The sequence below is a fragment of the Quercus robur genome, chromosome 4 (genome assembly GCF_932294415.1).
Source record: "Quercus robur chromosome 4, dhQueRobu3.1, whole genome shotgun sequence".
NCBI lineage: Eukaryota > Viridiplantae > Streptophyta > Magnoliopsida > Fagales > Fagaceae > Quercus > Quercus robur.
Genome location: NC_065537.1, coordinates 26,671,265 through 26,696,139, shown reverse-complemented (window position 1 = coordinate 26,696,139; position 24,875 = coordinate 26,671,265). Strand labels below are relative to the sequence as shown.

Below are 24,875 nucleotides of genomic sequence, written 5' to 3'. Positions count from 1 at the left end.
GCAAGAAAGCACAGTCAATAGCTATGCGAACACCACTAACCATCTCTGCATCTTAAGTGACAATGTTCGTGTTGCTGATCCCTTAAACGCTCATAATTTTGAGGGAAATTATACTGATCATAATGAGACGTATACAATTTACAGCATCCTAGTAGTTGATTACCTGAGAGGACACCAGGAAGGCCATGTTTCTCAGCTCCTTTAATTGGTGACTGGAGAAGACCAGTGAGTCCCTGGAATTAAACAGGTTACACAATTCAACACATTAAAACATAAATAATAGAGTGCATATAATTTCCCTTCAAAAGAGAAGCATGATTACACATGTTTTCAAGTTATGCTTCAAAAGAGAAGCACGATAACACATGTTTCCAATCAAAATATTTTCTAACTGAATTTTTTTTTTCTTTTTTCTTTCTATATCTATATTCTATAACATTATCTTCAGTGAGTTAATTATTGATAACAGAACCTCCCATCATATCAATGATTTGCTAGGCGTATTATAATTATAAGAAATCTCTTGGTTTATTTACTTGTAATGGAAATCATAGAACAATAATATCAATGGACTAGCTACATGAATCACTTTTAATACAGGAAGATGGACAGATGGATTGGTCTAGATGAAGAGGAAAAAAAAAAAAGGATTGAACTTATACATGAATGAGAACTTCATTTGATTAGTTTAATAAATTATTAATATTATTATTATTATTATTATTTTATATATAAATATATATATATATATATATTTTTTTTTTTTTCTTTTTGGTAAAGTAAACAGGCCAGATCTAATCTTTCATTCAAAAATGGAATAAAAAATTCCTCAGTTAGAAGAAGCCCTCTTCTGGGAAAAAAAGTGATTTTTTTCTGCAACTTTGGTAAACCATATGCATCAAAAAAAAAATTTAAACTTTAAGCCACTAAACAAAATGAAAGTGCAAATCAAATAAAGAATTAGGGAGTCAAATGGATTTTCAAAATATTAATCCAATACAAGTTTACTATGTAGTTTAATATTACCATTGAAATACACCAAGTATAACCTGATGTAACTAACTTAATACCAATCTGGACAAGCAAATAGAACTTATGTCTGTACTAGACAGTAAGAACACCTATAAAAATATAGTTATCAATTATATAGTGTATATTTGTTAGGTCTTCTTTATATACAAATAAGCCACGTTGCAATTTTTTATAGTCAAAATTTTACTTATAGTTCCCAAAGAATGACTTTTAGACACTAGATAGACCTTAATTACAGACTATGAGACTTTTTGCTTAACTCATAACATGACCATATTGAAACAATTTTAAAACTATAATGTAAACATTTATAGACCTAAAACTTCAGAGTTTAACATGAAAACAATATCAAATTCTTGGGTTTATTATATAATTCCCAAATTTTATTGCTTATTCACTGATTTTTATGAACAAATGTAGATATTACATGAAGAATTTGAACTCCTATTATAACTCTTTTATCACTTTTAAAAGGTAAAAGTAATTTCTTTTTATTTTGTATTTTTTTTTCTCTTTGATCAAAATTTAGCTTCTTTATTTTCCCTTTTTTCCCACCCATGTTTTCCATTTATTGCTTTTGAAACTTAAGAGACATAAAAATATGATAAAATACAAAAAAAAAATCTTTCTATTACTTTAAATAATTTTTATTTTAGAATTTAAAAGAGATAATAGCCATTAATAATATAATAAAATAAAATTGTCAAAAGGGAATTCAAAAAGAAATGTATGTGCAACTTAATTTTTCATAGTAGTTCTGTCGGAGATGCAACCCTAGCCCTCAACTGATAGGTGGATGCATGATTTTTTGAAATCATGTAAGTAAATGAATAAACAAAAAAAATAAACACCTATAAACAAACAACTAAAAAAAAGAAAAATAACTTCATTTTTGAATGATTCAATTGTCACAACAAATGGGGGAGTGGGATTTGAATCATGGTTCTTCTTGTAAAAGAGCACATGCAATGCCATTGAGTTACAAGGCTCTTAGGGAAAAGAAGTAGAGGAGAAAAGTAACTATTAACTATCAATTGAGCAATTTATGAACTATATAATAATTTTCACTATTTTTAAGTTTATATGCAATAGCCACTCATTTATTGAAAACATTACTAGCTGTTTGAATTCTACCCATAGGTTTGGAACACATCATTCTAGTTTCATCTTGTTAGAATTATGATTAAAATTACCACTTTCTAATAGCTGAAATTTTTGAGACAATTGGAATTTATCATTGTATTATATCAAGTGGTCTTGAGTTCAAGCATTGTCTTCACTCTGCTTCCCATTTAAAAAGTTAAATTCCCATGAGTTGGGCCCCATTTATTAAGGGGGAGTTCAACGATTAAATTTTACTATTTCCCAACCGTTTAAAGTTTTGGTACAATTGGTAATTTATCGCATCTAATTTGAAACTCAACTTTTGTGAAACGTATAAATTTGTCCCATACAATGCACCAACGGATCCACTTCTATAAACATCTAGGAGGTTCTTACAATGAGAACTACTAAATATGACTGACATACCTCTAAGACTTCATTTATCACACCTTTACTTTGTGAAGCTGCACTCATCTGTTGCTTTTCCATACTTGAAACAGCTTGGTCATCGAAGGTCAATGCAACAATACCCTACAAGCAGAAATTCAGTTCATATTTAAATATATATAGAAACTGATCTCTGAAACCATTCAAATGCTTATGATGAAAATAGATACCTTGTGTGCAGCTTTACTGAACTGAGTGGCGGCGTCACTTATAGCATAGACTGTGTTACTTAAAAGACTAGTGCTGCCTTGTGCCATGCCAGTAATAAGTCCAGTAGGGCTCTGCCAATAGAAAAAGCTAGTTTTCAGAAAGCTGATAAAAGGAGCAAGCTTTGGCCATCTAATAAACTATGTACCTGCAAAACACTCCTGGCCGGCATTGATAAGAAATCCCTCAGGCCAAGCCCCAAACTCCTAGCAAATCCCATTGGATTACCAATAACACCAGCAGAACCAAACACCTGCAAATAAAAAGAAACAAGGAGCATGAGAAGAGTGTGGCACAATGTTCATTCTAGAGACTCAAATAAACTAGAAGACTAAGGAGAGGCAATTCAAATTTAAAGGCTCCATCTGTTTCACAGAAGACAAGGAGATGATTTTTATAACATAATGTAAAGAGTATTGGTTAAATAATTAAATTTATCATATCCCAATTGCTTAAGTTTTTGGGAAAATTGGTAATTTAACATGGTATTAGAGCAGGAGATCCTAAGTTCAATCTCAATTTTCTCCACTTTACCTCCCATTTAGAATCCCCCATATTGAGTCTTGCCTATTAAAAGGGAGTGCGAGCCCACGCGTAAGGCGGAGTGTTAAAAATATGTGGTTAAATAATTAAATTTACCTATCCCAATCGGTAATTTAAAACAAAAATTATGTTCATGGTTGCTAAACATTCCCTGACGTATAGCTCATTTACATCCTTCCACCCACGTTATGAATAGCCCAATCAGCCACATTAGCTGATGTAAAGTTAATTTGCTATATATATATGAATTCTACTATTGATATACATAAAAATGATCACATCTTCATTCCACGATATATCCAATCTCATAGTGAAACTTTCATACTCAGTTTATTCTTCAACTAAACAATTTTCATATAAACTGCATCTCAGTTGCTTGTAATTTCTACCCACAAAGTCATGAGTCATATCAGTCTTAATGTCATCTCATCATCTAACAGTAGCATGATGTGATTGTTGATATTTTATGAAACAAGCTCCCTTTTCCCTATTCAACCTTCAAAAATATAGCAGGTTATAAACAATACCACCTGAACAAATTTCCTATGTGATGCAGCCATGGAAAAAGAGATTTAGTTGCTGTTTGCATAGAATTTTGGTAATACAGGGTTTTTTCGGTGAGAGACCCTTGTTCGATGTCCGATGGATATGAGATGAGTGGATTAATAGGTTGCATCAAAGCAGTACAGTGTTAATTGTGTATTTATTTGGAGTTTTTATTTTACAAGGTATGGTTACTTTTGTGAGAACGGTATGTAATTTTTTTTTTTGCTAAGCAATTTAAGGGTATTTGGTAATTGAGTCAAATATAGAACTTCTTAGGATTTTATAGGCATCTAGGGTTTATTTTCTTGAAGTCCAAGTTAGTATTTTTTTGCCTTTATTACATTTTTGCCATGTGAGGCCCTGTATGACGTTCGATGGATATGACATCTGCATTGTTTAATAGAATGCATTAAAGTGGCATAGGGTCAAATGAGTATTTATTTTACAAGTTAAGTTTATTTTTGTTCGTAATTGAGTCAACTCTATTTTTTTAATTACTAGGCAAATTAGAAAGTCCTTCTAGTAGATTGTGGAAGAAGTCAAAGATTCTTACAAATATGTCCAAGTTCAAGAAAATTGGAGTTGATTAATATAATGGTGAGCGTTTGAGTATTGAGGTATATTGGCCATAGTATGTTTTCTTCTCTCTCTTCTTCTTTGGCACACTTAGTACCGTCATGGTATACACAATCCCTGAACACAGAAAACTTTCTCTTTTCTTTCATCCTTTACAGCTCAAATCAGATCCATTTTCCTATATCCTCTGTGAAACCTGCAAACCCTAAATTTGTCACACCCTTGTGACAGCAGCAACCAACCTTAAACACGCTAATTTGCTACTGCCAGGAAATTTCCAACAAACAGTTTTTTCTTTTCCCCTAAAGCCATAACCCACCAACTATTGTCACATAAGACATCCCTAAAATGAAAAGATAAAGGTTAATATCGGTATCAAAGTCTCTACTCTCTTATGATTTTGAAAACCACACCTCTACTCACTTGTCAATTTTGAATATCTCCAATGAGTAGAGGCGAGATTTTCAAAATCACGAGGGAGTAGAGGCTCTGATAGTTTTCAAAGAGAAATATAAATTCCGCAATAACACTCTTAAGCATAGCTTGTAACTATGAATCTCAATGCAACGTGACTAATAATAGGAATATCAAATGCTATTAAAGAATAAAAATAAATTATCAAAATAATCCCCAACCTTAAATCTAAGAAATTGCAATTAATAACCTCTTAAAATATATCCTTCAACCTTAAATTGTATATATCAAGTGAAATCTAAATGGAAGAAATCAGAAAGGACAACAAAAGTCCACAGTAGTTTACAGCTATAGGAGCATGGACAATACCTCCTGTATTTTATATAAATAGTTATTTCCACTGCATTGCTAATGGAAGTCAGTGTTTTAGCTAATCTAATATGAAAAAGTTTACATACTTAGCCAATTTAAATATTAAAAATTATTAACAATTAATGTATCATTAGAGTCAAAAAGAAAATAGAAGCAGGCATTAAATACTGTCCCACAGTTGGTGGAAAGAGAATATTTGGGCCAAAAGCAGTAGAGGTTGAATACATACTTTGTCCCACATGCGTTCAAGAAAAATCTCATTTATTTGATTCTAGAAAATTCTAGGAATTTAAAAAACAAATTACATCAGGAAAAAACTTAAAAAGAAAAAATACACAGCAAGGGTTGCAACAAAGTTTGAAGCATGCATATAGAAACAATTTCCAAGCTGGACATACAGTCATTTATGCTCTTAATTACCCTGGATTCTTCTCACTCATTGCCTTAATGAACAAAGCTATTATTTAACTTATCAATCATGAATAAAGAAATGAAAATAATTAAGAAAACCAAATTGTAATAAAAATGAGCCGGCTAGATAACTACAGAAAATTTACCTTATACATCTCATGAAGAAGTTGCCTAGTGTAATGCCGGATGAGGATCTCCTCAATGGATTCCCAGCTAGCCATGTGATGTACAATGGTCAATTGCTTCAGATGAATACGTGCTCCCTCAACATCAGCCAGGGCCATAATACCTCTCTGTCATTAATTATTACCAAAAATATTTATTAAAATAATGATTAAATTCACAATTTCTAACACCTTAAGCTTTCAGGAAATTTTTAGTTATCATGATATCAGAGCAAGTGGTCATGAGTTCAAACTCTATCTTCACTTTACCTGCTATTTAAAAACTTAAAAAACACATGTTGGTTCCCACTATAATAGGGGAGAGTCTTGGCCTACATGTGAAGGAAAATGTTTATAATGATTAACCTTTTCCTAACTGCTTAAGCTTTTAAGACAAGGGGTAGTTTCTCAGTATCCATGATTAACATGGATAGCAATGTAGATATATAATCCAAAGAAATCATGGCCATAAATGAAAGAAAATAGACTATTTAAAACCCGTGGCAACACTAGATTTTAGCTTTTGTGAGAAATTTTATTAAAAAATAATGACAATAAAGCGACAAGATTTAATGATCATAGATTTAAAATACCAAAGCAATTAGAGAAAAGGTTTCTGACATATGAGTTATTAATTCATATCAAGGAAGCTTTTTACTTTCAAGTAGAAACAAACATGGACAGATAAAGGGCGCAACTAACATTCTCTCAGCCATGGTACATAGCTAATGCACCAATTATTGTTTGGACGGATAAGCCCAATTTTTATTAGGATTGATGACATAAAAGTGTTTTCCCATCCATCTTGCCAACATATTTGCTTTCCCATCTTTGCTAACTACCTCACCAAGTCTGAGCCTGTGCATTTTCAAAGTCTTTTGCCACTGGCCCCAAGAGTAATAGTCGCTGTGCTGGTCTCAGACCATGAAGAATCTATTCTACAACTAATTTCGCTAAAGAGGTAGGGAAATTGTCTGTGTGAAAGAGAGTACGGTAGCTTACATGGCAGACCAACCAATTACCACAACGAACACCACAATGGCAGACCAACCAATTACCATAATGAACACCACCATGGCAGGTTGCTTGGTTGCTATAGGAAATTCCATTCTGTCCTTCCTACAGCATCTCTGATTTCTTCCTTCCCTTCATTATGGATATTTCTGTTTTTTTTCCCCTTCCTTGTAAATATTCATTAAGGAAACAAAAAATTTAAAAAAATTTAAGGGTGGTGAAAAGTAAGGATGGCTGCTTAATCTAACTAAAATGGTGATTATGGGAAGTTGCAATACTATAAGGTTAGTAAAGAGAGTACAAGGGGCAGAGTTGAAATCCAGGAATTGAAGTGTTGAAGTGAAAATTTGAAGTCTCTGGTTTGCTGTTGTAACAGAGTAAATCTTTATTCTCCTTCTGTGTTGTTTAGTTGGCAGCCTTTAGGCTCAACTGGTCTATCATCTATGGTGTTTTGTACTGATATTCAATCAATAAAACTGGCTGAATTATAAATTTCTTTTTCATAATAAGATATCCCTTCTATATAAGATAAAACAACCACAGTTCTTTATCACCTTAGCCTCATTTCCCATTGCCATCATCGACATCTCGTCAATCTTTTACCTGGAAGAGTTTGTGGAAGCCAAAAGTTCAAACAAAGGTTAGCTTTTCCCTTTGGACAGCAGCTTTGGGAAAAAATCTCACTACAGATAAACTTCGAAAGCGGAGATTAGTTGTAATAGACTGGTGCCACATGTGCAGGAGGGAAAATCTTCACTATTTAGGGTTTATTGGATCATGCCAAAAGGTGTTATGGAGCTCTTACAAGTTGGAAAGGCAAGTTGGCCTACTTTGTCAAGCTATCTCCAATTTGAGGCAGAGGGTGGATCTAGAGTGGAGTTTTAGCAGGGTCGATGGTGCAGTAATAATTCTCTGGCTATGTGCTATCTTGATTTATTCAGTATTTGCCGTGAGAAGGAGGCAAGTGTGTCAGATCTTATGCAATCCACTAATGGGAGATACTCTTTTGGGATGTCAATTTCACAAGAGCCATGCAGGATTGGGAGTTGGGAGTCTTAGTCAAATTTCATGGATGTGCTTATGGTGTATCAGTATAAGGAAGTGGGTGATAGATTTATTTGGAGTTTGCTAGGTGATGCTAAAGACTGTTGATGAGTTGTTAGCTTGTTCCCTAGATTGTTTTCGGCATCATCGGAATGGTCAATTGTGGATTGCTACCTTGCATTGCTTGATGTGATGTATATGGAGGGAGAGGAACAATCGGAATTTCGAGGACAAAGAGAGAACTATTTTTTTTTTTTTTATAAGTAACTAAAATTTAATTAAAAAATAAAGCAGACCCAAGTACACTATAAATGTACTATGGGGCAATACAGTCAAGAACCCAAACTACAATAGTCAAACAAAACATGAAGGGAAAAGCATGAACATGTTTGTAAGGCTAAACTCGCTTAAGCAAATTATGAAAGAAAAAAGACCATCTCAAGAATATATTGTTCACATCACTCTAAATTCTAGCATTTTATTCCCAATAAATACACCACATTAAGCAATGTGGCACAAACCTCCAAATAGCTATATTGTGATGCCACCTGAACTTGCCCTACCATGAAGCTAACAACTCAATGACCCTTTGCAGCATAACCCAATGGAATTCAAACAAGTTGAACACACAGTCCACAAATCATACACTATAGGGCAATGAAGAAGAAGATGGTCCACAGAGAAAACTACGCCTGAACTCAAATTATTTTTCTTAAGGACTTTGTTGGATTGGATGTCAACTTTATGGTCTGTTAGTGTTTTGATAGATTCATGTAATTTGCATGTTTGTTTGTATGGTCCCCAATTGTATACTCCCCGCATACTCGGGTGATTCTCTTTTTTTTTATAGCAATAAAAATTACATTACTTATCCCAAAAATTACATTACTTCTATGTGTATTCATTATGACGTCTAAACATAGACCAAAGCTGACTCCATGAGTCCTTTCTACAAGTAGGAACTTTTTACTTTTTGACAGAGTTGACACCTATATGCTCTCTACACTCCTTTAAGTAGCTGAACTCTACATGATCTTTATCATGTTCATTAAATCTCACAGTTCTATGCTGGCTGTAAACATACTGTAATCCCCTTCTATTTTAGCTTGGAAAAAAAATAAATAGCATATCTTAACATCATTTTTCAGAGAAAATATGCTACTTACATGGATAAGAGATTCTCCTGATGTAAGAACCCCATTTCTGAGCATCCACAGAGAGCTGGAAAAACTGTTGAGGAGATATTTATCATAATAATGCTCAAGTAATAGAGTTAAAGATAAACAAGATCTTGCAAGTGCATTCCTACTGTGAGGGATAGCAGATTCACCTTAAGGTCAACTTGATGGGAGCCACGTCAAACACTTCAACATATATTTTCTGCTGTCTTCTGGCCAAAAGGTATATATGCTGCCAAGGAGCTCCAATTGGAACCACTGAAGGTAGTGATAGGCTACCTCCATTCTTTTCATTGAAGGCAGGTACATTCACCGAAAGAATTAGGTCCTCTCTTCCATTCAAATACTCACATGTCTGAACCTGGCCTGTGGATTCCATTACCACACCCATATCATTGATATGAGAATGCAGTAACGGATCTGATAATGGCATGATCCTAAATTGGAACCTTGAATAAACATTTTTGAAGAAGTCAAACAAACTTAATATCACTTCTTGCTCAAGTTCAAGGCGGAATTCTGCCACTCTGCAAGCATTAAACAGTACAAAATAAGCACTGACAGTATTAAACTCTGAAAAATGTACTAATTACAGAAAATAGACACCTTAAGCTTATATATTCAAAAGAAACCAATGAAATATCTTTCTTCCTCCACTTTGACACAGCTAGGTAGAATACAGGTTCACAAGAGTTGTCAGATGCCATTGGGAAAAATCTTTCAGTTCTTGTTTTTGCACTCTTATCCTTGGTTCTTATTTGGCTGGCTGAGCTGTATCTGTATTCATGATCAAAGGACAACATAACGGGATATGGGGTAGTGCGCAGCTGGTTGTCTATTTGCAATGATGAGATTTGAATGGAAAGCTTCTGTTGATCCAAACTCTGAAGCAGATCAATTGTTAAGTTTTTCACACATGCAAAAAGTAACTCCTGCAAAAGAGTAAAATGATTAATAGAGTTTAAAACAGTACCGTGGAAAATGGGAAGACAATATAATTCCATATACCTGTGGGTAAGAATTAATCAAGGAGATACCAATATGTGGAATAACAACAGATATTTTTTCCTTGTAATCAATAAGCTTGTCTTGTTTCTGAGCATGTTTCCCTTTTTCTCTTAAGTGATATGCACTTGAATTCTTCATGTCATTCAATATGTGGAAACTTGAATCAATGACGCAGAGGACCTGCAGCAGCAAAAAAGAAATCATTAAACTATCAAAATAAAACACCAAATATGTTACTGCATGTACCAAACTAATAGAAATGCACCTTGGTTGCTCCTTCAGCATTGACTGATAATCGCAATGTTCTCTCAGGTTTCTGCAGAAAAAAGGTAGTGTAAGCCACCAATGAAATGATGTATAGAAATTATGCTTATAAGGTCGACTATAATTACAAAATTAACAGGAACTATAGTCCACAATATGATGACACATTGTTTCACCATGAATTGCGCATAAGAAAATTAGTTCATGTTATAACTACTTACATATACTATGCTAAGATGCAAATAGAGCTAGTTTCAATTCCACCTCATTAAGAAATCAGTAAAATAATAAAAGATGTTTAAAATTTTGTAAGGCTGCTATCATTTCATCGAAAAATTCCATGGATCTCTATAGTTAAAGTGAACCCGTTTTCTTTCTCCTTCCTAAGACAAGCTTTTCTTCTAGAACATCCAAGGAAGCAATGGGAGTGAATATGTTGGGTATATTTCTGTTCACTCATCCATCCATTTCTATGACATCCAAATATGATTAAAATATCCAAGAAGTTCTCCATCCCTCTATGATCTAAAAGCTATTAAGCATGGACACAAATTCAGGCTTGGGTACAGGACATGACAATTTTTGTAAAATTAGGACACAGGTACGACAGGGATACATATAGTAATTAATTATTAATTTTAAAAAAAATATAGTTAAGCATTTCTTTTTTCATATAATGTTAAAACACATATCAATTTAAGAGCAATAAAGGACGATAAAGTGAATTCATGACTAATATATGATGTTTAAAAATTAGAATACAACCAAGAATTTTTATCAATATATCTTATTACTTATCAAAAAAAAGAATACAACCAAGAATAAGATCTAAAAGAGTATACAAAAGATAACAAGATAAGTTTTTTGATAAGTAAAAGATAACTAGATAAGTGTCCCTCACATTTCCCGTAAATTTTCAACAAAAAAAAAAAAAAAGCACGGGTGCAAAAGTGTCCCAAGCATGTCTCCTGTCAAACATGGGTATGGTTTCTAGTCTAAAATAATTAGGTGATAGCCATATAAATAAATAAATAAACTCACACTCAATTTTTGCTCTTTTTCCCTTTTCATAGCATAAGATTTTCCTTGCAACTCTGGTGAAAACTTGATTAAATGCAGTGTCATTAAAGTATTGTGGTAATGTTCTTTCTCTTTTCATACAACATTCAAGATATGAACAGAACTTTATGCACAATTTTTTTTCCTTTTTTAGAAGTATTATTTTGCCTTTAGGACCAAAAAAATTCAAGATGGAAGAGCAGAAAAACAAGAAATGACAACAACAAACTCTCAATATTTAGGTAACAACAACACCCGAACTCTCTCTATCTCATTTAGTACAAGTATTCTGCATCCATATCTATATCTCAATCTATACATACGTGTGTGCATGAGAGAGGGTGAGAGAGAGAGAGAGAGATTGTTGACATTATAGTCCTAAGTTTCTTTTCATATCTTTGGACTTTTTTTTATATGAATAACGTACTTTATTGAAGAAAGGAGACAATGTATACAGGGAGTATGCTAGAGACCACCATAATCATGTGTAGAGTACAATGATCAATGAAATCCAAAAGAGACGTAGAAGAAAATGAACTCAACGAAGACAGCCAACCAAACAAGTAAGAAAAAAACAACTTTGAAATTAAATATATGAATCAAAATGTAAAACAAAATTAAGACTTTCAAGAAAGAGTATTCCATTTTCATTAAAATGATCTAGTGAATTAAAGAAAAGGATCAGTTTAGAAACTTAAAACATGCAAAGTTAATGCAAGCAAAAAAAATTTAACATACCAGCTTTTCGCAAACCATCAAGTTTACTATTTTAAGTAGAATAATGGATGAGGTTTCCAAAATTATACCTCAGAGGTTGAAGGCAAATACACAGGCATGTAGTCTTTGACATCATCAAGAGCATATGACCCAAGAACACGTTCTCCAAGTACCTTATAGATCCAAAAACACCAAATAAACTTTCCTCAGTAAACATCAGAAAGAACCCATCATTTTAAACAAAAAACCAAGAAGGATTACCTCTACAGTCAAACGATGTGGGTAGCAGGGTTCATCCCACGCATAAGGGCAAGATGTGTAAGAGTGGACAATAGTCTCAAAGGTTTCACATTTTTGCTGGTAGATCCGTAGCCTCTACAAAAGTGGCAAGCAGCACACAAAATTTAGTCAATCAAGCTTTCAACATCAAGAATGTATATGTACAGAGAATAAAAAATTAAGACCACGCATTTTTTAATTTGACTGATGGATTCAAGCTACATGTAAAAGACCAAAGAAAACGCCACTTCAAACCAGATAACTATCAATTACTAATGCAAAGAATACACAATAAGGGCAACACATTAGGCCAATGAGCTTTAGCTAAAAGGGCACTTCCTTCTATGATAAGAATGAGTGGAGGGTGACATCAGGGATTGAAAATCCATTAGGTGCATAACTTACCATTCAAAAAAGAAGGGAACGTGGTGTGTAAAACAACAAGAGGCCACTCAGAAACAAGATCACAAGAATAGTAACAAAATGAACTCCAAATTAACCATTAAACCTATTAAGCACCAACCTCCTTTGAGAAATTATCAATTCTGTATGGCATATACCCTGTATCATCATCTGATAAGAGAATCAAGTTTGTCCCAGAATTTCCATGCAGGCTTCCAACTACCTTTTCATCTTGAATGGAAACATCTGCATTCTGCACTTCAACTCGTACCATATTTAATGCATTGGAAACATAATTCCGTAATTTTACTTGAGTGTCGCCAAGATGATCTGGCAAAAAACTGCCTGACCATTGCCATCCAGGTTCATTATAACGAACGGAAACCAGTAACTCCCTGCTACAAGTAGAAATGTAAACTAACAGGGACAGTATAAAAATAACGAAAAAATATAGATGGAAGAGATACCTCCAAGTAATGGGAAAAATAATAGAACAAAATGGCTAGAAACATTCATTCAGATTATGAAATTAAGTATCAATATTGACACTAGTAGAACCAACCAAGTTCATTCAACTTGAATTTTACAATCTAATTTGTTATTTTTTCAAGCACATACTTGTCCAACTCTCTCACCTTTTAAGAATCCCTCATGTGATAGCCAAGGTTGCACAAATTCATTAGGATATATGGGGGAAAAAATATTTCGGGCAAAAAGAAGGGCACAAAGGATTCTAGTCACTGTTATTAAAGTGTGCCTAGGTGCATATGAGCATGCAGCATAAAAGGACATATGTAGAACCTCACAAAGCTCCTTCAAACAGGCTAGGGTAAGCACAAAAGTACAGGCTTCTTTGAAGTACTTCACACCCAAATTGCTAATGAGCTTTAGCTCAAATGGCACCTCCCCTTGAATTTGAAAGAAAATGGTGAAGTATGAGGTCTTGGGTTCAAAACCCACTGGATGCGTTTAAAGTACCAAAAATGAACAAATAATTATTTCATATCCATATTGGCTGAATAAAACCATATCAAAGCACTATGCACCACATATTACATACAACAATAACAACAACCAAACCATAGTCTCGAAATTTTGAGGCCGGCTATGGATCCTAAAAGCTAGGACACATGTATTCTTTTTTGTCATTCTATTCTATTCTATTCGAAATCATACTCTCTGTTACCTCCTTAAATGACATTTCCTTTTTTTACTACTACTATTAACGTTACTTTTCTTCCACCACCATTTTCTATTCCTTTCCTTGAATCAAATCACTCTTACTTGCTGGTGCATATGCATCACATGTGTGAAAAAATAAAACTAAAACAATAGGACTTGATAAAAAAAAAATATATAATCAAACCATGATATAGAGATGAATTCTTGTGACCAATATGCATAAGAATCACTGAAATATGCATTTCATATATGGATATGTGATTGAAAATCTGTACATGTAAGCAAATATAAACGTGAAAAACCTGGTTGTATCTGTCCAATGAAGATGAGCATGTTCTCCTACACCCAGCTGGAAAACAAAATCAGTTCCCTTCTGCTTATAACATAAGTCCTTGCTGCATGCATTACTGATGACATATCTGCCAAAGTAAGGAGTATTAAAAAGACTAAGAGACAGGACTAAAGGAATTAAAAAACAGTGTTTGCTGTAGTTCTGCTAATTTTTTCACCTAGGCTGGAAAGTAATGGCATTTGTCCTCCCAGCAATCGGTCCAGCAACTGCACTAGATGTCACAGATATCATGGATGCAGAATTTGATGATGATTTAGGAACAAGAATGGTAGTTGAACCACTTGGTGGAACGAGATAAAAAGGGCTTGACCATGAAGAAAGTGGCGTGCTTTCTGAAACACATTCGGGCAAGCACCTACTTACTCTAACCATAACATCATTTGTAGAGGAAATAGGTCTAGGACAATACATGCATGCCTTAACCCTTCCAAGCTCATGTCCTTCAGAGTTGGAATTCCTTGAAGCCAACGGACTGCTTGAACTCAAGCTGTTCTTTGAACCGTTTAAAAATGCTTTCTGACTGTCTAAATCAGTTATGTCTGAATGCTTGTGAGAATTTGTGATGGATTTAGATGAAATCAAGGGTTTGCTTAGAAATCTCGCAGAGTACAAATTTACATTCTCCCTAGTTGAGACAACAAGATTTTCAAGTGAAGAAGTCCTTAAACTAGGTGGAGGTTTAGCATGTGAATCAAGGCTAGAAGACAGCAGACTCAGACCATCTTTTTTTCCCACTAGCTGTTCATCCAAATCATAACAGGAAGGAATCATGCAGCCCACTCCGTTCATTTCATCAGAAGATTCTGAAATCATGAACGGAAAACCAGTGCAATTATATAACAGAAAGGGAACATAAATGAAGAGTTCCTTGGCAGCGGAGAATGCATCGATCCTTTTTTCCACTGTGACATGTATTGGACCTAGAATAAAGCAACACAATTACAATTAACAGATTTATCACACATAAAACACGTTGAATAGCAAATTTAATAGTACATATATCAACTACCATTTGACAAATCTGCATAAAAGGTCACGGTTTCAGACAGTGAAAACTTGGTCCCACTGAACTTAGCCATTGCACAGAATTCTTCAGTACGAGGGAACCTCAAATCTGATGGTTTAAATCCTTGCATATGGATTTCCAGAGCCAGGTCATGTGAAGGATCAATATGATGAAAGGAAGTTTCCACCTGTTAAAGATTAGGACACAAAATTTCTTAGTAATTATATGCTCAATAAAACTAAAGAAAATAAAAGGCAGTACAGGACTCCATACTCAAATTAAGATACATCAGCTACAAGATATTACATCACAAACCTCTGAAAGAATTGCAGTACGAGTAACCCCACCACTTTCTATTCTCAATGAGACTGACTCAGGAAGGTAGTTGTTCACCACTAATGGAGTAGTCAGGGTCAGTTGGTGAACAAACCGCTTCTTTGACTCATCCAAATTATGCAATATTTGACCACGACTTTCAAAAGACTTCTTTAAAGTACCCTCATGCAGAGAACCACTCTTCCTTGGTCGACTAGATGAATGCAAACTGATATTTCTAACTGACATGCAACAGCGAAATGGATCACCACTTGCTTGAGGTGAATAGCAAACAAAGGATTTAAGAAATCCAATTTTGCTCTCCTGTGAGAGTAGACTTGAGAGGTTATAATATTCACTCCACAAATATAAATTTCCAATTGGGCGCCAACTCATGCGACCAGCTTCAGCCAAATGTAAAGGTAGCGGTAACTCCTGACCGGGATATATTGGGTCTAATATCTGAAAAAGGAGAATGCATATTAAGTTTTGTAACCCACTGCAACACACACTAGAATAGGTACCTTAGATTAATTACAGGAGTAAATAATTTTTTTTCTTGTTCATACCTTTGGGGATACGCCAAATGGAATATCAAATCGCAGCTCCAATGGCACTGAAGTTGCATTTGAAAGTACAACCTAAGTATATTAACTGTGACTTAGCGAGAAAGACATATATGGGGGGAAAAATGAAAAAGCAATACAGGAAATGTAAGGGAACCTCATTAGCATTAAAAACTAAAACAAATATTGGACTCTGTACTTACTGTTGAGTATAATTTTATTAATTTGCAATAGCGCTGCACTGAAACATCAAACACAACTGGAACAACAAAACCACTGCTGGTATATGTTCCATTATCTTCAGTGTCATCATTGTATGCCTTAGAAAAATCAACCTCAAAACAGGTAAGTCCCACAAAATCCATTGAAATAGGAACAGAAGGCACAGATGTTCCATCAAGTTGAATGGTAATAAAATGATGAGCAACCCCATTTGATTTCTGCTCATTAAGTCTATCAGAAGAATGGGCTGTCCTATAACGAGAAAGTTGTTCTTCAGGAGTTTCCTTAATATAAATAGGAACAGAACAACCTGGAAGCACATGATTTCCATCTCTCACTTCTGAGACATCAAACTCACCACAACCATCCAGCCCTTGATAAACATGATATTTTAGTGGCACAGAAGTCAAATTTTGAAGTATATAAGGAGCATATCTCCCATCAGACATATATTTAGTAATTGGAGAATTTAAGAGTTTCTGGCTTTCAGGATGATCATATGGTTCCATCAGATCCCAAGCATCATTAATCATCTCAATTGTCCTGGAAAGACACTGCAAGAGAACACCCCAAAAAAAAAAAAAAAGTTACTTAGCAACAGATTTTATGAAAATAATAAGAACCAACAAGGTGAAGCTGCACAAAAGAGAAGAAACGAAAGGTTAACGTTTTTTTTTTTTTTTTTTTAAATAGCATCTAGTTGTGCCTGAACCATTAAAAGAATTAGAGACAAGATCAAATGATGCATCTACTTCTACAACCACTATTCATCATACCCAATTCCCAAGGCTCTAACATCTATAGGGTCTGGAGAGGTGGTTGGTAGGCACCTTACCCTTCTGCAACCACTGTTACTAGAATTTATTATTGCACATAAGATGCCACCTAGAATTTAAATGCAGCATTGTGTTTCTCAAATGCATTTAAGGGAGTTGAACATGCATCATCAATATTAAGGCCAACAAATTAAAAATAGTCATTGATAGAAAAACCCCAATTTTTCTGTGCCAATGTCTGATAAGACTGCATATATTTTCATTCAATCACCTTCAAAATTATATATATAAGATTAAAATGACATTTATATTGTCAAAATGTACACTTGAAAAATTCTTTTAGGTAGAGAGATGATCTTGGAAGCAAATGAAATAATAAATCATAATATACCTCAATAAGGGATTCCGTAAAGTTCAAGTTAAGCTGCCCTATTGATTTCAATTGGATATCTGTCATTATGAAGCTGTTCAGCAAAGCACTCATCTCATTCTTTCTAATCACAACCATCTGAAATTGCCAAGGCTCAATAAAGGGTTCCCACAACACCTGCAACCATTGTAAGCAGATAAATCAGCAATGAGCATATCATTCATACTGGAAAAATTAAGAGATACTGATCCCAGTGCACATATACCTTGTGAATGTTATTGTAGTTCACTTGAAATTCAGCTGTGACTGAACCCTCAATGTTGTTTTCAGTCACTTTAGCACGCAAGGCGATGTTCCTCAAAAGAATTTCCATCAAAGGTCCACTACAACTCCACTACATGGAAAGCAACATGAAGTACAAAGGGTAAGAGCCAACTCCTTTACATCAGGTGATCAATAAAACCTAAATTAAATGGCAAATAAAGAACAAATCCAATGTCCATATGCAATGAAATTTAAGAATGGGACTGAATAAAAGCAAGCAATATTGATAATCAGTTACCAAGGAAAAAACTAGTAAAAACAACCAAATAGAACCAGAAATACAGCTCCCAAGTAGCATACCCCTTGATGGCACAAGTTGTTGAACAGGCTAAATTAGAGAATAATGTTAAAATAATTACACAAGTGAGATAAATCAGAGCATACAATGTACCTTGGTCGCACGGAAACTTTTCTTTATGTAAGTAATAAATTTTATTCGAAGAAAACACAAATAATTAGTATGCAGAAGGATTATAATTCATCCCCTCATCAAGTTACACCAGAAAAATTATAATAGCAATGAAATCCAAGAAAGAATCACAATGCGAATTTCCAAAAGCATGCAACCAGTCATACAGAGTGTAAAAAAAAATGCTTTTCAGCAAGTTCCCATTTAGATCTGAATCATTCAAAATATAATTATTCCTATCACACTGTATTTTCCACATAATTGCAATACATACATACATTATATATATATATATAATGTATATAATACTTCTATCAAATTTAAAGATAATCCTTCTTAGTCTATAGACAAAATTAGTAGATTTACAATAAGGTATTTTAAAGAATTTCACTAATCCCTCTTTTCAAAGGTTCGATGGCTTTAGAGAAAACTTGATGTAAATCAAAACACCAACATATTGACAGAGAATTCTTTGAAAGATTCTACCAATATATTTGTCTCACTAAACCATATTAGAATTTTGAAAAGTTAGCTCTAAAACTCATCTCCACCATCTGCTAGAAAAAATTGACTCTGTATAGAAGATAAAAGTCATTGCAGAGTTCACTGCATAAACACAAGGTTAAAAAAATTTCTTTGCACAACTCTATCTCCATCTCTCACAATTGAGTAAATGCATATACAAAAATTTTAAATAAGTAGTCATAAAGGCCAGGCCAACATACCCTTCCATCACTTAGCAGAAGTGAAACCTTCCTTAAATTGGCCTTAAAATCAATCTGACCAAACCCAAATTCAGAAGACTCTACTTCAGGAACATTGAAACATGCACTGTGAAGGAAGTAGAACACACGATGTGAAAGCCACACATCTGAACGATCGCAATGAATCTCCACTTCGACATTCATGAGTTCCATCTGATTATTACTAATCTGAACCTCCACATCAACCTGATAAATCTGGAAAAGAGGCCAAGATGGAACACTCTTTTCCTCACATATAACAATCATGCCACTCAATTTTTCCAAGTTGGAGTTAAATTTTATATTTCTGCCTTCTAAAAATAATCTAATACTTTTACTACACAAACTCACAGCAATAAATTTACAGTCTTTTTCTCTAAGTACATCATATGAAACATTCTGAGGTGCATTCTTGTAATCGTTGTCCAGTTGAAGTTGCTGGCATGCTTCTTTGCTGACCGAAACAGGGAAGTAAAATGTAATGCCAACATCTTCAGACCTCACAATCAGAGTAACAGCATCCCGCTTCATGTTCACTGATGAAAACTGAGTTGACATGTTTGCAGAATGAAGAGAATTCGGAGAAACATCAACTGACACATTTTTTGGTGGATCCAAAGGTATTGTTTTGGTCAGTTGTCCAGCATAAGAATTGATAAGGTCAACAAGCTTAACCAAGTCAACCAAATGTAGCCAAATATCAAGAGAAGGAAGAGAAACACAAAACTCATTTTCTTCATGAATTGACTCAGAAAAAGAAATGTCAAGAACAGATGCGGATGAGCATGTGGATGAGCATTGTGCTAATAAGATAGAATTAGGCAAAGAATATAACTCCAAGGAAGAGAAAGTAACTCCCAAGCTTAAGAGTTTGTCATCTTTCAATGATGCAGAGCATGAAAATTGCACTTCAGCCTTAGCAACCATTTCCGTTGAATCTTTTCCACAGTGATGCAAGTTTATTAACATTGAATTAACATAACACTGAACTTCTGTGAATATCGTGCTTGACCCAACAGATGGAACTGCACTAATCTCTTTTAAAAACTTCCTTGACTGAAGAAACTGTAGAACATCAGATTTGAATTCTTTTGATTGATCAAGTACAGTGGAAAACTGATCAATAACATCCTGTACAGCCTCAAATCCATTAAAAAAGTGACCATCTGTTAACAAAGAGAAGGCATGCATTAATTCATAGATGAAACATGACAAGATAAATTATTTTGATTCTAGTAATAAGTGACCCATGAAAGATAAAGCTCCTACCATCAGCCATAATTTGACAGTCTCGGATCCTTGTCATGACACATGTGATTGAGGGAGAGCTTCTACAAAGGGATTCACTCTCACAAGGTATTGTAACCCAAACATCAGCACTTAGAGGTGCAACTAAACTAATATAAACAGAGTCAGTATCTTGATCAAACATTGAGCAAACATGTCCATCATCCTTGAACAATACAAATGATAGGAACAAATCCTGTCCGAAGACATTTAAACAGTGATTTCTTCTCGCAAGTTTATGCACTGGTACCAAATATTCACGAGGGATTTCCTTCAATGCATCATCTGAAATTCTCTCATGGATGAAACTACAGTATAGTTGTCGAAATTCAACCTTCAGAAACTGACACTCATTGCTTTCCACAGGCAAAATCAAAGTGGAGTCCAGTATCTCAAACTTATATATAAAGGAATCCTCATTTGCATGATTAATGTACTCGTGGCCATCAGTGACAGGTTGATCATTTGAATTTGAATTCCAATCAGACAATGCAAAGTAACCTATTATTATGGCCAAATATTCAGCCGGTAAAATGCAATGTACATGCTGAATGCTGATGCTTACTTCAAAGTGAGAACTCAAATATTTATTTTTTCCTTTCCTCACACGTATGTTCAAAATCGGAGATAGATTTGGTAATGAGGGGCCCCATAAAAACTCACAAAATGTTTTTGTCCACCAAGATGAGGTGAGAATCAATCCCTCTATAGAGCATAATATATCCATAGAATCTTCAGTAATAAAGAGTGAAGATTTAGAGAATGGTACTGCAATTGTTCCAACAACGCACGAGGAATCATGAAAATGCACTCTGATTTGACGGAGATGCAAATCTATAAGAAATTGATCAGTGACACCAGGGGTCCCACACACACGAATTGCTTCTGTACCAGACGTGGATAATAATTTTGGAGCATGAAATAGTTTAGATCCCTCCTTTATACTGAACTTTGGACTTCTTATTTTTCTGTCCCTTAGATTCAGATATTTTCTCCACTCGTAATTGGGATAAAGAAGTGAACTCTCAAGGCTAGCAAGAGAACCAGAGTTGCAAATAGTGACAAATGGGAAGTGATCTAAAGGTATACTCGCATATTCGGAGGACCCAGTTTCAAAAAAGTTGGAAAAACCAAACCTTTGAAACTCAAAACCAGATGCAGTATTTGGAACTTCAGTATCCACCATGGGGCTATAGGTACTGTCAGAAGATGTACCATATATAGACAGTCTATCAAAAAATCCAGTCAGCAATCCAATTACATATGGGTAGCAGTGGACATCAGCATCATTGAAGTGAAGTGTAAACTTGTGGCAAACCAAATCTGTTCTAAGAGATTCATAATGTAAAAGAAAGCATTCTTCAGCAGACAAATTTATGTCAGTATAACTATCACCTCTACCATTAAGACCAATATCAGTGTCATGCTGATACATAGAATTAGTATAAGGTGCATTCCCACATGAGTACAGAACATGGCTCTCTCCTTCCCCTCTCAATGGATAGGTTGTGATGTTCAATGCCTTCATACAGATCCAGCACTGCTCAATTTTCCCAAGAGCATACCTGCAATTTCACAACAGAGCATGAACTTCATTTTTTCTGGGCAAATTTAATCTAAAGCAACAACTAAAGAAAAGCCTCTAAAAAGACATTATTTATCCCCCCCACCCCCCCCCAAAAAAAAAAAAGCCTCTAACCATCACACTGCAAGTTTCAATAATCAATTTAAAGCCACACGAAAAAAAAAAAAGGAATTAAAGTACATAAAGTTGTGGTTTCAAGAGTACACCTATGGAGGTACACAAACAAGTATTCAGAAACACAAAATCCACTTACCACAAATCCAAATCTTTTAGAGCAAGCATGAGTGCAGAACTGTTATCTCCATTATTTGCAAGATCAATTTCTAGACAGACCAACTCCAAATTTGCACTGATAGATAAACCAAAAACTGGATTCCTCCATTCATTTGATGTGATACCATGTGGATCAAGAGTTTCTGATGATGCAGATTCAGACTTCGAATGCAGAGTACCTAGATGTGCAATCAATTCCAGAACTGCACCATATATTGATGGAGACAAGTGTGCATGAAATGAGGGTACAATAATATAAACCTGCAATCAGAACAACTAAACCTGAGAAATTAAATTCTACTTGTCCTAAATGTAAGTATATAGAAGCATGGATATAAACAGATACACAAACACAAGAATATACATACAAACAAACAAGCCGTCAGTAGCAACTCAACTCTGTGGCTTCAATTCTGAAAGATCTGAGTACCACAAAGAAATTGCAATCCAGCACCTCCCACATCTTCCATTAAAAAAAGATACAAAGCCAACTGCTACATCCCAGTTTTCTATATAATACACGTACTTTGAAAATTCAACCAATTATACTGAGTCTTCTTACCTCTTTAAAGTTTAATCCCCCCCCCCCCCCCCTTCTCTCTCTCTCTCTCTCATGCCAAAACAAACACTCAAATAAAGCTTCATAGCCTCTAAAAATTTAGAAAAAATATTCTCTCCCCTATTGAATAAAAACCATTATATCATAAAAATAAATGACTAATACCTAACTTTAATAGCACTTGACCTCCTTGGGCTTTGATAACTAAGCCCAAACTAAATAAGTAACCTCACCAAAAAAAAAAAAAAAAATTATATAAGTAAGAACAAGATATGCACTACTATATGCAGAAAAATTACATAGTAGTCAAATACAAAAAGAAGAAAGTAAAAACAGAAAACTAATTACAAAAATGAAGAGAACTAATGAACAAAGAAATGGAGACACAAGATGTGAGTCTCCAAGCCCAAGACCAATCAAACTAGTAACCACTGAAAGAAGAGAGCAACTAGTCTTCCAAACTATCCACATCCTTAAACGTACGCCTATTCTGTTCCCTCCATATGCACCACATCAGGCACAATGGTACTAAGTTCCAAATATCTGACGAGTGTTTCCCCAACCAAAGAGAAGATCAATCACCATTTTTGGTATGACCCAAGAAACCCTAAAAGATTGAAAGACAAAGCACTATAACTTATGAGCCTTCTCACAATGAATCAATAAATCATCACCAGTATCTTATTCCGAGCCGCAGTCCAAAAAAAAAAAAGAAGAAGAAGAAACTCAACCTAGGTGCCTTCACTCCCCAACAGAGGCCTCTTTATCAATGGCTATCTCATACAAAACCGGGAATGTCACTCAAAGAGGTTGATCCCCACACCAAAAATCATGCCATAATCTCACTCTATTTCCCACCCTAATCTCAAACCGAGTATTTTAACAAAAATCCCCCAACCCATACGAATACCTCTCCACAAACCACAACCTTAAACACCCTTGCCAACTAAGAGGTATATTCCCCCACTCTTCCCCAAACTTCATAGCTACCACCCTCCCCCAAAGGCAATTCTCCTCAACCCCAAAGAGCTATAGCCATTTACCTAATAGGCCATTATTAAAGGTAGTCAATTTCCTTATCCCCAAACCACCGTTGGCCATAAGGGCGCACACTTTACCCCATCCTACCAAATGTTGCTTTGATTCACCCCCATACCTTCCCAAAGGAAGTCCCTCTGTATTTTTCCAATCTTGTTGGCCACACTAGTAGGAATGTAAAGAGTGATAAGTAGTAAGCTTTTCTGAAAATACTCAAACCGTTTGTGTCGTAGACAAGAATTCTGAAATTTTCATTTGTGAAAATACTCAAACTAATGAACCGTTTGAGTGAAAATTTCGAAAGAGTTTATCTGTTTGTGTCAGACTAGAATTCTCCACCAATCTATGGTGTCTATGTTGATGATGGTGATTTAGAGATGAGTACTTTAATGCATTTTAAAGAAACTATTCAAGAAAGTGATGCACACCAAGTGTTTGAGGCAAGTCCTAAGAGTGTTCTTTTGGACATGAAAGGTTTGCATACACATGTTGATTTAGATAACCCATTAGTATTTGATGAAATTCACAAGAGACATTTTAATGGATATGGATAATTTCACTTGCAAAGATGTGATTTTTAGCAAGGCTTTTACCAATCTAATTTTGAACCATGAGAAGCTTTACTTTTATGAAAATAAATATACAAGCCCCAAGAGGAGTTGTGACATACCCTTGGAAAAGTATTTTGAAGCCTAAAGTCCCAACAAGAATGACATTCTTTCTTTGGGCTGCTCATTGGAGAAAATTTTTACAACAAACAATTTGAGGAAGTGTAACTTTGTTCTTGTGAACTGGTGATGTATGTGCAAGAAGACTTGGGAGATAGTGGATCATTTGTTGCTATACTGCTTTATTGCTAGGGAGTTGTGGGATATGGTTTTCGTTCTTTTTGAGGTTCAATGGGTGATATGCCAAGGAGGGTGGTGGAATTACTAGCTAGCTGGCAAGCCAATTTTGGGTGACACCATTAAAGTGAGATTTGGAAGGTCATTCCTCATTTTTGATGTGGTGTTTTTAGAGGGAGAGAAATCCCAGAAACTTTGAAGGGTATGAGCACTCAACCCCATATTCAAAATTGCATTTTTGA

General features: G+C 34.7%; 1 protein-coding gene across 6 annotated transcripts in view; it reads right to left on the bottom strand.

Annotated features, from left to right (window-relative positions):
* Positions 1 to 24,875, bottom strand: part of LOC126721029 (uncharacterized) — a 58,213-nt gene that overhangs the window by 1,373 nt on the left and 31,965 nt on the right. For 4 of the 6 annotated variants that reach the window (XM_050423984.1, XM_050423983.1, XM_050423982.1 and 1 more), the window contains 24 exons: positions 22,172 to 22,452; positions 20,316 to 21,898; positions 19,029 to 20,212; positions 17,836 to 17,964; positions 17,592 to 17,747; positions 16,406 to 16,978; positions 16,206 to 16,277; positions 15,637 to 16,098; positions 15,325 to 15,508; positions 14,473 to 15,235; positions 14,266 to 14,382; positions 12,903 to 13,176; positions 12,362 to 12,475; positions 12,190 to 12,273; positions 10,326 to 10,376; positions 10,061 to 10,240; positions 9,659 to 9,984; positions 9,205 to 9,579; positions 9,041 to 9,104; positions 5,799 to 5,945; positions 2,939 to 3,043; positions 2,754 to 2,864; positions 2,563 to 2,667; positions 164 to 233 (listed from right to left, as the gene is read on the bottom strand). In XM_050423984.1, the coding sequence (XP_050279941.1) occupies positions 164 to 233; positions 2,563 to 2,667; positions 2,754 to 2,864; positions 2,939 to 3,043; positions 5,799 to 5,945; positions 9,041 to 9,104; positions 9,205 to 9,579; positions 9,659 to 9,984; positions 10,061 to 10,240; positions 10,326 to 10,376; positions 12,190 to 12,273; positions 12,362 to 12,475; positions 12,903 to 13,176; positions 14,266 to 14,382; positions 14,473 to 15,235; positions 15,325 to 15,508; positions 15,637 to 16,098; positions 16,206 to 16,277; positions 16,406 to 16,978; positions 17,592 to 17,747; positions 17,836 to 17,964; positions 19,029 to 20,212; positions 20,316 to 21,898; positions 22,172 to 22,452 (7,510 nt within the window). Of the gene's footprint in view, positions 1 to 163; positions 234 to 2,562; positions 2,668 to 2,753; positions 2,881 to 2,938; positions 3,044 to 5,798; positions 5,946 to 7,384; positions 7,434 to 9,040; positions 9,105 to 9,204; positions 9,580 to 9,658; positions 9,985 to 10,060; positions 10,241 to 10,325; positions 10,377 to 12,189; positions 12,274 to 12,361; positions 12,476 to 12,902; positions 13,177 to 14,265; positions 14,383 to 14,472; positions 15,236 to 15,324; positions 15,509 to 15,636; positions 16,099 to 16,205; positions 16,278 to 16,405; positions 16,979 to 17,591; positions 17,748 to 17,835; positions 17,965 to 19,028; positions 20,213 to 20,315; positions 21,899 to 22,171; positions 22,453 to 24,875 lie in introns of those variants that run through there. The other 2 variants (XM_050423985.1, XM_050423986.1) reach the window with 2 other exon arrangements.